This window comes from Antechinus flavipes, chromosome 6 (assembly GCF_016432865.1).
Source record: "Antechinus flavipes isolate AdamAnt ecotype Samford, QLD, Australia chromosome 6, AdamAnt_v2, whole genome shotgun sequence".
NCBI lineage: Eukaryota > Metazoa > Chordata > Mammalia > Dasyuromorphia > Dasyuridae > Antechinus > Antechinus flavipes.
The window spans coordinates 228,883,899-228,896,155 of NC_067403.1; the positions used below are offsets into that span (position 1 = coordinate 228,883,899).

The 12,257-nt window shown below is 41.3% G+C and overlaps 1 protein-coding gene across 4 annotated transcripts in view; it reads left to right on the plus strand.

Annotated features, from left to right (window-relative positions):
• EHF (ETS homologous factor) overlaps positions 1-12,257 on the plus strand; it is a 70,639-nt gene that overhangs the window by 45,776 nt on the left and 12,606 nt on the right. For 3 of the 4 annotated variants that reach the window (XM_051967652.1, XM_051967653.1, XM_051967654.1), the window contains exons 3-7: positions 634-753; positions 2,103-2,348; positions 6,481-6,543; positions 9,104-9,172; positions 9,272-9,340. In XM_051967652.1, coding sequence (XP_051823612.1) covers positions 634-753; positions 2,103-2,348; positions 6,481-6,543; positions 9,104-9,172; positions 9,272-9,340 — 567 coding nt within the window. The remainder of the gene's footprint in view (positions 1-633; positions 754-2,102; positions 2,349-6,480; positions 6,544-9,103; positions 9,173-9,271; positions 9,341-12,257) is intronic. The other variant, XM_051967655.1, reaches the window with a different exon arrangement.

Below are 12,257 nucleotides of genomic sequence, written 5' to 3' on the forward strand. Positions count from 1 at the left end.
CTTCTTCTTCTTCTTCTTCTTCTTCTTCTTCTTCTTCTTCTTCTTCTTCTTCTTCTTCTTCTTCTTCTTCTTCCTTCTTCTTCTTCTTCTTCTTCTTCTTCTTCTTCTTCTTCTTCTTCTTCTTCTTCTTCTTCTTCTTCTTCTTCTTCTTCTTCTTCTTCTTCTTCTTCTTCTTCTTCTTCTTCTTCTTCTTCTTCCTTCTTCTTCTTCTTCTTCTTCTTTCTTCTTCTTCTTCTTCTCTTTAACCTGCTCCCTATCCCTACACCTGTATATATATATACCCAGTCTGGATGGGTAGGTAGGAGGGAGCCAGATTTAGAACAGGCTAAAATACCAAATAGGAAAGGTTGTATTTTATCCTGGAGATGATAGGGGGATGGTGAAGTTTCTTGGGCATAGGATATTAGTTTGGCGGTGGTGTGGACAGTGGATGGAGACAGATAGGATGTAGGTCCTCGGACCAGTAAGTGCTGGACACCAGTAGGGAAATGAACGTTTCAGCCATAGCAGCCCTCAAAAGTTATTCCCAAGTTATGGAGGGGTTGCTGACTAATTACAGATGCTAGGAGGATTTAAGGCAGATCCTAGACCTTGAGCTGGAAAAGACCTCAGACCAACCTACTCATTTTACAGATGTGGAAACTGAGGCTGAGAAAACTGGATACAACTGCTACCAGCCTTACATTGCAGAAGCTCTGACTGCTACACACTTAGGCACAGCGAGAAGATTAGGTGGCAATGTGTGCCCTCCAGGTAAATGGCAGCTCTGAAAAATTCCCCCCACATCTCTTCTTTGGCAGCCCGCCAGGTCATTCCCCCCAACGTGGCAGGGAGGGAGAGCGGAGAGCTGTGTTTGGGAAAAGCCATCTTAGCGAGAGGACGGGATTCTCTTCTCAGGGCCATTCTGAGCCATCAGCAAGTCTTTATTAAGTATTCACTGTGTGCCAGGCACAGTGCTCTGGGGCAAACGGGAGCCTTCTCTGCCCTCAAGGAGCTTATGTTCGAATTCCAACATGGTAGAAAATGGGGTGAAAAATGTGTGTGTATGTTTATGTGTATTTGTATGTGGGTTTTTGTTTATGTGTGTATATGTATGTGTGTTTATATCTGTATATTTGTGTGTGTATGTGCTTGTGTGTAGATGTATGTGCATTTATATGTGTACATATCTATATGTATATGTTTGTGTATGTGCACGCACACGTATGTATGTGCTAATTACTGGGTCTGTGATTAATTAGCAGCTGAAAATCTCATGCTTTTTACTTAGCTTTTTCTAAGGAGCTCTGAACTCTTTCAAGGTGTCAAGTCACTTGTCTCCCCCCTCCTCTCCCCCCTCATAAAGTTCCCTGGAAGTGACAGAGGTGGGAAAGTATTAGATCCATTTTCCTGGGAAGGAAGCAGAAGAGCAGATCGGGGTGAATTTGACAGAAGCTATCCCGAGAGCCAGCGGTCCAGCTGGACTAAGAGCCCACATTTCCAGGTCTGCTTGCAGACATGTGGAACGTAGGGAGCCCTGAATCGGGTGCCAGGAAGCCCAGCCTCCAATTCCTGCCCCTGATACTTAATTAACTATGTGACTGTCAGCAAATCCCCAACTCTCTTGAGTTTTAATTTCCTCATCTATAAAATAGAGATAAAAATGTTTGTAGAATCTACCTTATAGACTTGCTGTGAGGATCAAATGAAATATATTTATATCCAACACATTATTTCATTATTTCTCCCCCCGGTTAACACACTTAACTCTCCCACCTTCTTCTTCCAAAAAGAAACGAAATCTTTTAAACCTTTAAATCAAAATTAATGCTAGCAATGGCCAATGGCCAAAAATGTGTGTTTCATTCTGGGTAGAGCATTTTGTAAACTTTAAGAAATTATACAAATACTTATTGTTGTTATGATTGTTATTGTTTATGCCTGTCTCCAGGAATAAATATCAGACTAATTCCTCCCCTCTCCCCTACAAGTTATCCATGTAGCCTCCTCCAACCCATTGGAGGACGTGTTAGTCTATTAACTGTCCCTCTTCCCCGGTAGTCCCATATTCATCATCCCTGAGTGCACTCCCAGATCACTCACTGGATCTCCTCTTTTTTCAGTTTCCAGTGGATTTTTTGGAGGCCAATGGCACGAAATTCATCCTCAGTACTGGACTAAGTACCAGGTGTGGGAATGGCTCCAGCACCTCCTGGATACCAACCAGCTTGACGCCAACTGCATCCCCTTCCAGGAATTTGACATCAATGGGGAACATTTGTGCAGCATGACCTTGCAAGAATTTACCCGAGCAGCGGGGGCAGCCGGCCAGATCCTCTATAATAACCTGCAACATCTCAAGTGGAATGGTGAATACTCTCCTCCCCACCCCCTGCGCTCCCATCCCCATTTTCTGTGGGCAGGACTTTCTCTGCTGGATGCTTTGGGAGGGGTGCCAGGCTCCAGGAGGAAGAGGACCAGGATTACTTTTACTTTAGTATTTTTAGGAAAAGAAATGGCAAGAAGCAAAATTGGACATGATGTAGACAACTAGGAACGGTCCCTTTCCTAATCTTTTAGAATTCAGAAGATTCCACTCCCTTTTCATCGCATTGCTAAATTTTCCTGAAAATAAGTCATGCTTTCCTTTAGGAAGCTCCTAAAGTGATTTCAGATACAGTTGACCCATCCCCAGTTCATTCAAAGTTAGATTAAAATTTAGCATGATTGAGATTTATTCTACTCATAATTTGAAAGCCAGTCTCAACATTCTCCCTATGAAGCCCCTCTTTAGGAGCTGTGGATATTTATGCTTTTTCAAAATTAATCTTTGGGCATGGGTAAATATCAGGTTAATTCCACTCAATAGGGTCGTAGATAGAGAGTTGCAAGAGACTTGGATATCACCTAAACTCATTTTATAGATGAAATAACTAAGGCACAGAAAAGTGAAGTGACTTGCTGAAATCCCACAGGTATTACGTTGCAGAGTCAGATCGTAACTCAGGATAGCTGACTCCATACCCAGTTCTCCTACTCCATCAAGCTGTCTCTCAATCCGGTCCAACAAGCATTGAACAAACCTTATTGGATGTAAGACACTGCCTCTCAGTTCACTCCATTAAGCATTTACTGTCTGCTGTGGGCAGGACACTGCCCTGCAAACAAAGACAAAGAGAAAAGCCAGCAATTCCTGGCCTGAATACCTTGTGTTCTACCACTATACAATTTGATACTATACAATTTCTAAGATATTATAAAAAGCAATGCTTGAATGAGAAGTTCCATGTAGAATAGAGATAGTTTGATATTCATTTTTTAAAATTTTTCTGAAGTTCAGTCTTTTAATTTTTAAAATTTATTTTAAATTTTAAATATTCATTTTTCCCCCAAATACATGTAAAAATTGTTTTCAATATTCATTTTTGAAAGACTTTGTGTTCCAAATTTTTCTCCTTCCTTCCCCCTTTCCCCTCCAAGGTAGCAAATAATATAATATAGATTAAATATGTACAATACTTTTAAACATATTTCCATATTTGTCATGTGCAAAAAAAAATAATGAAATCAGACCAAAAGAGAAAAAACCGTGAGAAAGAAAAAAAAAAAACAAAAAAGAGGTGAAAATACTTTAAACCACATTTAGTTTCATAGTTTTCTCTCTCTGGATATAGATGGCATTTTCCATCCCACGTCTCCTAATATTCACGTTTCCAAATACTGATTGAAAATCATTTTGATTGTTTGATAGTGCAATGAAAAGTGCTGAATTTGAAATCATAGGACCTGGGTTCCAACTCCAGACTTTCTTTCATCTGCTTTCATCTTTCACCTGTCTAAACACATCGTTTAACCCGAGCCTCTATTTTCTTATCTGTGACAAGAAGAGCTCAGACAACATGACCTCCAAGGTCCCTGCCAGCTTGAATAATCCTAACAGTTCTTTTCTTCTCCCCTTTAAACTTTTTTATTGTTACCTTTTGATTTTATATCCTTTTTTATTTCCCAACATAATCTTCCCCTCTCACAAGATCTATTCCTTAAATAAAACAAAACAAAAAAATAGGAGAAAAAATTAACAAAACTAATCAACATATGAGGGGAAAGTCCAACATTTGGTGCATTCCATATCCACCTCTGCGATAAAGCAAGGGTCTTATTATTTCCATTAATTGGCTGCTTTCCAGATGCTTTTTTTTTTTTTGTAGGGGGTCATGAATGAAAACAAACACCAAAACAAGACCACCCTCAAAGTGTATACATTTTACTGGACTTAAATATTTATTTACGTGTCATTCAAAGCAAGAGGGAATTAACCTGGGACACACCAATGTAAAGTCATCCAATATTAAAAAACTAAGGACTCCCAAGTAACATGCTCTAAACGGGATCTTCCCTCCAAGCTTTGGAAAAAGACCTAGCTTTAAAGGATAGGGAATTGATTCCTTATTAATGGTGCCATTGTTTCCATTGCTAAACTGGGAATTTGGAACTTGTTGACTCCTCAGATAAGAAGGAGATTCAGATTCTTGACAGCTGCCATCAAAAGGAACTTGAGAGCCACGGGAGAGATTGTTGCTGTCAGTTCAGGAACATTCCACCCCTCTATGGCCCCACCGCCATTTTGGATGAGCTCATCGTCTGTCACTCATCCCCTCGTTCCTTTGCACCCAGCTCACAGTGGTTGCTCATTTCATTTATTATTATTTTTTTTTTTACTAGAACCAAACCAAACAAGACACTAAAAATAAACCTCAGGACTCCACGATGAAATAAAAAGCCTTCCTTCCCTTCCCCGCCCCCCAATTAAAATCTATTTTTTTCAAGCTATGGCCTGAATGAACCCCGAGGATGTCATTGTGTCATAGATTTAAAAGCTGGAAGGGATCTTAAAAATCATCAAGTCCAACCCTGTCATTTTACAGAGGAGGAACATGAGGTCCAGCTATATACAAGAACATTCCCATAGACACACAGATCGTGGCAGTGCTAAGATTTGAACTCAGAGCATCACATGTAACCGCTTCTGATTGGGCTCTCATCCCTTAGGACAAATCTAAATTGATAGCTCAGTAAGTCACCACTGTGTGCCTAGCTCTGTGCTGGCATCCTGTGGGAAGAGACAGAAGAGATAGCCAGTACAAGCTTTATTGTGCTCCCCCCTGATTTACCTATCCTTGTATAAATGGAGAGTCACTCTCTTCAGAAGAGCTGGCTGTAAACTGATCAAGCTACAAGGATTTCTTAGGGCCTCCAATTCTAGGACATAATAACCCAATACTACAGATTCAAAACCAAAAGTGAAATGTCAGTTCCTGCCCTCGGGAAGCTTCCGTTCTACAGGGGCTTATATTCCAAGTATGTGGCCAAAGGGCTGTCATAACTGGAAGTGAAGCTCTTCTTAGGGTTGTGGAAGCTTGGGAGACCAGGCTGCCCAAGTCCAATTGTTTTAGACTAATCCATAGGGCAATATAATTCAAAAGAAAAATGGGGGAAAGGAAGGGAAAGGACAAAAGAAAGAGAAAGGGAGGGAAAGGAAAGAAAAAAAAGAGGAAGGGAAGAAGGAAAAGAACAAAAGAAAGAAGGAATGAAAGGGAAGGGAAAGAAGAAGCAGGGAAAAGAGGCAAAAAGCAAAGAAGCATTTATTAAGTGCTTCCTGTGAGCCAGTGATTGTGCTTTTTCATGTGACAAACATTCAATATTCTGTGCTTTGATATTCTCTGGATCCCAACATATTGACATATTGAGTAGATTCCATGAGGACATGGACAAAAGTTGCTCAGATCGGGCGGATGGGCACAAATGGGTGACGGTGATCTCTTTCATCGTGAGGAATATATCTCCATGCATGAGATCACACATCCCTCACTGTACGGGAGGATGATGTGCTAGGTTTGAAGAGACAAGACAAAAGCCACCATGTGAATGTGAGATGGACTTGTTGGCCATTTCCTCCAGCTCACTCCTCTGCTTGCTGTCCCTTTCCCTATAATCTAGGGGTGTCCAATGCAGGACTATAAAATCACAGAAGGGACTTTGGAGGCATCTACTCCAACTTCTTCAGTTCACAGAGAAGGAAACTGAGGTTCAAAATGGCTAAATACATCTAATTCCCTCATTTTTAGGCGGAAGAACTGAGGCTAAGTGGTTTTCCTGAAGTCACATAGTAGCAATGAGCAGAGTTGGGGTCCCAGCTCTATTCCTCTTATTAAATTCAACATTCTTTCCACTATATTATGCAGCCCTTGAGAAGATTCCATTCTACTGGGAGAGTATAGGATAGCCACAGAAAAGTCATTGGAAGTGCTTTCATGAGGAAGGAGAGCCCTCCAAGGGGGCTGATTGCCTGCCCTAGTGGGAGCTGTTGAGTCCCTTGAATAAAACATAGGAAGGGTTTGGGCAGGTGGCCAGTCATCTCAGGTCAAGACCAGGGTGGGTCATGAGCTTGGGTCTTCTTCTTGGTCTCCCATCACTTTAACCTTGTCAAATCATCCTCCACAGGCCAGTGTGGCAGTGATCCGTTCCAGTCCACCCACAATGTCATCGTGAAGACAGAGCAAGCAGGTGAGCACTAACTGACTCCTGGTGGAGAGATCCCTGTGGAGAATGATGAATTAGAGAGAAAGAACGTAAAAAAAAAAAAAAAAAATAGCTGACATTTATATTGTGGTTCAAGATTAGCAAAGTACTTTCCCTAAATTACCTCACTTGAGCTTCATGAGAAATAGGTATTATAAGTATTATTGCTGTGGTTGTCGAGTCTTTTCAGTCCTGTCTGCCTCTCTGTGACCCTATTTGGAGTTTTCTTGGCAAAAATCCTCAATTAGCCTCCTCATTTTACAGATGAGGGAACTGAGGCAGGGAGAGGTACAGTGACTTACCTAAGCTCACACAGGCAGCAATCAGCAGGTCTTTTGACTCAAGATCTTGGTGTCCTTGATTAATTGGGGGCCAGGGAAGAGGGAAGAAGAATCTGTCACTAGCTTGAGTGGAGCTTTTGTTCCAGGTACCCGAGGCCAGAATTTGGCCCCCAGGTGCTTTGTGAATCATGCGTGATAGAAACTGGCTCAGTACCTGTATTTACTCCTTTACCAGATAGCTACTTCCCCATTATTAAAGGTAAAACCAAGAGGAGCTAAGTACATTAATTAGACCTCTACCCTTCCATACACTTGAGCTTGGACATCCACCTCTACTCTCTGAGCCCACCTCTGAGGCTGGTTGAGCTCTGAGTTCCCCTGGAGCGTAAGCCCCGCCCTTCAGTGACCCCAAAGGTAGTGTTTTAGGGAAAGTCCCCAAGAGCCCCATTCTTCCTTCCTGAGCACCCCAACTTTCTTGTGGTTCCAGCTCAGGAGAGTTGAGCTAAAGGGTGGAGAGGCTGGTTTATCCTTGGGGGTGGGGGGAGAGAGAAGGTCCCAAGAGGGGGCAACACCCCCAAACCTCCTGGGCTGGCTTTGCTTTCCAAAACAACAGATGTATGGGGTGACCAAACAAGGAGAGGGTGTAACCCAAAGAGCTAGAGCTTGGGGTGCCCCAACATGTAGCTATTAGTTAGGATACCAGCTAAATCCCTATGTCGTAAACAGGAGGACTTAGGCAGTGAGTCAGATTTCATATGATTTATGCAGTAAAAACAAAATGAAGATCTCAGAGAATCATAGACTTGGAGCGAGGAGGGACCTCAGAGCCTTTCTGATCCGATCCCCTTATTTGACAGATGGGGAAACTGAGGCCCAGAAACGGCATTCATGATAGACCAAGGTCACATAGGTAGTGTGGTCTCCCACTCGATGGTGGATTCAATTCCAGGTCTTCTGAAATGAAATTCGGTTTTCTTCTCACTTTATCGGGCTAATTCTTCTGTCTGGTGTAGACCTTCCAGTTGGGAAGAAATCTTCATTAATTTATTCTGTGGGGATGCAGAGGGAGAGGACTTTTCATATCTCCAAATCAAAAATCAAAATCAAAATAAATTAAACACCTAATTAGTTACCGGTATTAGCAGAGCTCAAACAATTGGGAGGGGAAGTTTCTTTTTAGAGACCAGCCAAGAGTTGGGGGATGCTATAGATTTAGGTTTCACTTTGGGTGGATAGAAGGGAGTTTATCTTTGATTCAGAAATTTAAAGGAACACGCAGTCCTATAAAAGAGGCATTCCTCTGCCCCCACATCTGCTGAGGAAAGAAAGACGTTCTAGCTTTTTCTAGGACTGATACACTTGGCCTCCGACATTTTTATTTGCTCTTGCATACTCTTCCCTTCCTTAAAATGCTGCATGGTGTAAATGGATTCATTTTTTTTTTTTAATTAAAAGGGATTAAGATTGGTTTCACTTTAAAAAAATCTGAATACCCCTGAGGCTAACTGGAGACACTTAAAGGTGTCAGCAGTCAGGGCTGATGTGAGGATTATAGAATTGGGCAGATGAAGAGACTGAGCTCAAAATAATTATAAGAAAATGTATTGTTTTATAAAGATTACTACTCATTAATTATACAAATTTGTCCTGAAAAAGTTACTCTTAAACCATCTCCCCAGCCCCATATGAAAATATATTGACAATTATTGATGCTCAGAAAAGGATAGAGTGTGATATGTCAGGTAGAAAGTCAGGAGATATTTGAATGAAATGAACAAAAAACATTAAGAAAGTATGACACATGGCATAATGTTTAGAAATCTGGTCCTGGGTTCAAGACCGGAAGGAAGACCTGGATTCAAGTTCTGCTTTTGAGAGAGATGGATTGTGTGACTCTGGCTAAGTCACTTACTTTCTGAGTTCTAGACAACTCTCTAAGAGGGTGTATTTCAGAGATGATGCTAAAATGCATTGACAGAGACCAGTTTCACTCGTCTGAGAGTTCCTTATAATCCATGAAATTCCATGTCTAGTCCCTATCCTTATATTTTAAGCTCTGTGTTAAGTGCCAGGGATATAATGAATACAAAAAGAGAGACAGTCCTGCCTTTGAGGAGCTTATATTCTAATGGTGGACACAAAACATAGAGAGGATTGGTGGCTAGGGAAAGGCATTGTGATCTCGAAAGTCACAAAGCTGGTGACTTCACAAAAGTTTTTTTTTCCCTTGCCTCTCTGAATTTCCCCCTTCTTTTTCCTTTCAGATCCTTCCATCATGACCACTTGGAAAGAAGATAATTATTTATACGACACAAACTATGGTAGCACAGTAGGTAACTACCATCCTACCATTTGGGTCATTTTCAAAGTACCCATAATACCATTTTGTGAGGTCCTAGCTCCTAAACTTCCATTGTCTTTCTTTGATTTAGAAATGATGGACAGCAAAACTTTCTGCCGAGCTCAAATCTCTATGACAACCACTGGCCACCTTCCGATTGGTAAGATAGCCATTTCCCTCTCAGAATTGAAATTAGCCTTCCCATCGGGGAATCAATAATTTCCTCCTTATGAATACAGGTTGGGGTATTTCATTCAATTTCTGCTTTCCTTTGCTTCTTCAGAATGATTGGTATAGTCGGTTTCACTTTCGCTGTAGTTTTTCTTATGGAATGGCTCCTACATGATGAGGGGAAGGGCAGTTATTTCCAAGGAGATCTCGAATATTCAGAGCAAATAACTTTTAAATAGATTTTGCCAGTCTTTTGAGTCTTCTTTATCTTCCCTAGACCTTCTATTTCTCACTGTCCTGATGTTCTTGTCCACTTCCCTGTATTTATCCTGAGCAAAATCTGCTTTCAGCAAAGAAATCTGTAAAAGCGTTCCCACTAAAGTATAACTTAGGGTAGCACTGAATGGGATGTTTCAACGTCTGCATTTCAGGAGAAGAAATCTAGGGAAGACTCCCGCCATGTTGGAATGAATACTGGGACTCGAAGTCGCAGACCTTAGGTTCCGGTTCCAGTTTTACAATTTGCCTATGGGCCATCCCACAATCCCCCTCCCCCAGTCCCCCCACCTTCCCATAAAAAGAGGGGATTGAACTAGGTGGCTTCAAAAGGCCCTTTGAGGCTTAACATTCCTTGAGTGTGTGAATGCCTTAAGCCAAAGGATTGGATCTCAAGTTGTGGAACTTCGGTTATAAGCAAGGTATTTGTATTGTAGGTGAGGGGCGTCATAGTTTTGTATAAACTCTTGGAATCACCCCAGTGGGGGTGGCTGCCAACTCTGCCTACTTTTAGAGCCAGCCCCGATGCCTTATTAGTCATTACCCAAGGTGCTTATAAAGCATTAGTGCTGAACCCAGTATGTTGCTGATATATTAATAGCTTACATTTATCTAGTGCTTCCTGTGTTCCAGGCACTGTGCTAAGACCTTCTCAATTATTATCTCATGTGTCCTTAAAGAAATTCTGGAAGGGGGTGCTATTCTTGTCTTCATTTTACAGCTAAGGAAATTGAGGCAAACAGGTTTAAGTGACTGGCCCGGGTCACATTGTAAGGATCTAAAATCACATTTACTCCTGGCCATATGCTACTGACCATAGGTCCCTGGACCTATCAGTCGTGTGAGTACCAAATGAAAAAAGGCTTGGTAGTGGGGAAACGGGGCAACCTCCCCCCCCCCACAAAAAAACATCCTCCCCATGGATGTACAGAATTATAGTATCTCCGAATTTAAAGGGATTTCAAAGATCATTTAGTTTAACATATACCCAAATAGAAATCTCATTTTAGACATTTACTAGCTGAATGGTCCTGGGAAAATTACTATAAAACGCAACAAGTACAGGAAAATCCCCCAGATTGTCCCCTCAGTTTGCCTTTTGGTAACATGTGGCAGTTGGACTCAATGTTTTCAGCTCTAAATCAAGAGTCCTATGAGCCTTTCTGATCTTCTTGCCTCTTTTTGAAGTCCCTTAGTCATAGAGAGCCAGTGTCTCAAGGCAGCTCATTCTGTTCTAGAGCTCTCCTTTCCCTGTCTTATCTTCCCTTCTCTGCTTCTCTGGAGCAAAGATAGCCCACCAAACACCTGAAGACCCTTCTCGTTCCCACTAGTGTTCCTCCCCACTCTTGTCTTCTATTAACTAACCCTCCCTAACTCCTTTCTGCTTCTCTTCATGGCATGGACTCAGGGCCGGTTCTCCTTGGGTTGCCATCCAGCACTATTGTATGTCAAGATGAGTCTTTGTCCAGGCAAACTGGAGAGATCAACAGATAGCCTGATCTTAGTCCCTTAATCCATGTGCTTACTTGTCTGTTTGCTCTCAGAGGCACAAGATTTGCTCAGGCTAAAGGAATGAGAACGAATGTTCCAGTCTCAAATTAGCTTTCCCATCTGTGAATCTATAATTTCCTCCTTATGAATCCGGCTTGGGGTATTTCATTCAATTTCCATTCAGCAAAGTTTACTGAGGACCCACTTTGAGCAAAATACTGGGCTAGGTACTGAGGTTATAATTGAAAGGAACTGATCCTTGCTTTTAATCACTTGGAGTATCTCTTTGGGATGTAAGGAGGGATAAAATGACATACACAGATAAATAGAACCCAAAGTGGGGAGTGATGGAGGCCAGCAGAGTAATCAGAACTAGAACAGGCCCTAGAAATATTCATAGAAGCAATGATGGCTCATTCAGCAAAGGAAATCTTCCCAGAGGAAGGGGAGAGACAGGAGGATTCTGAAGAACATTTTAGTCAAGGGTGTTGAGGCAGAAAAATCAGTCGATAGACAAGTATTTTTAATATTCAGTTTTTTTCAACAAGCATTTATTAAGTACTTTCTGCACACTCAGTATTTTGAGGATACAAAGGTAAGACAATAAAGTATTCCTTGCCTCCAAAGAGCTTACTTTCTAATTGAGGGGAAGGCTAAAAAATAGATACAAATAAAATAGATGGGAGGTGATCGTGGGCTAGCAATGTGTGGGGGACCAGAAAAGACCTCCTGTCCTGTAGAAACTGTACTTTGGGAGGCAGATTGATTTGGCATTGGAAGAACCAAGTTTTTTTTTTTTTTTTTTTTTTTTTTTACCCCCCCTCCTCATTTTTATTCTGAATTTAACAAACATAAACTCAAATATTTCAAAATACAAAGAACAGAAAAAGAATTATGTATGAAATAATGAACTTCTTCGTATTTACAATTTTAAGTGTATATTACATTTACCACAATAGTATCAAAGCTGCTCTGATTGTCCTTTCTGGACTGCTTTTTACTTTCCTCTGTATTTTTAAAAGTTTAATTGGTTCTCTTTCCTTTTTTTTCCTTTTTTATTGCTATTCCTATCTACTCCCTCCTGACACTGGTTCCTAGAATAAGGGTTCTTCCTGTCTGGAATAATTTCCCTCTTCATG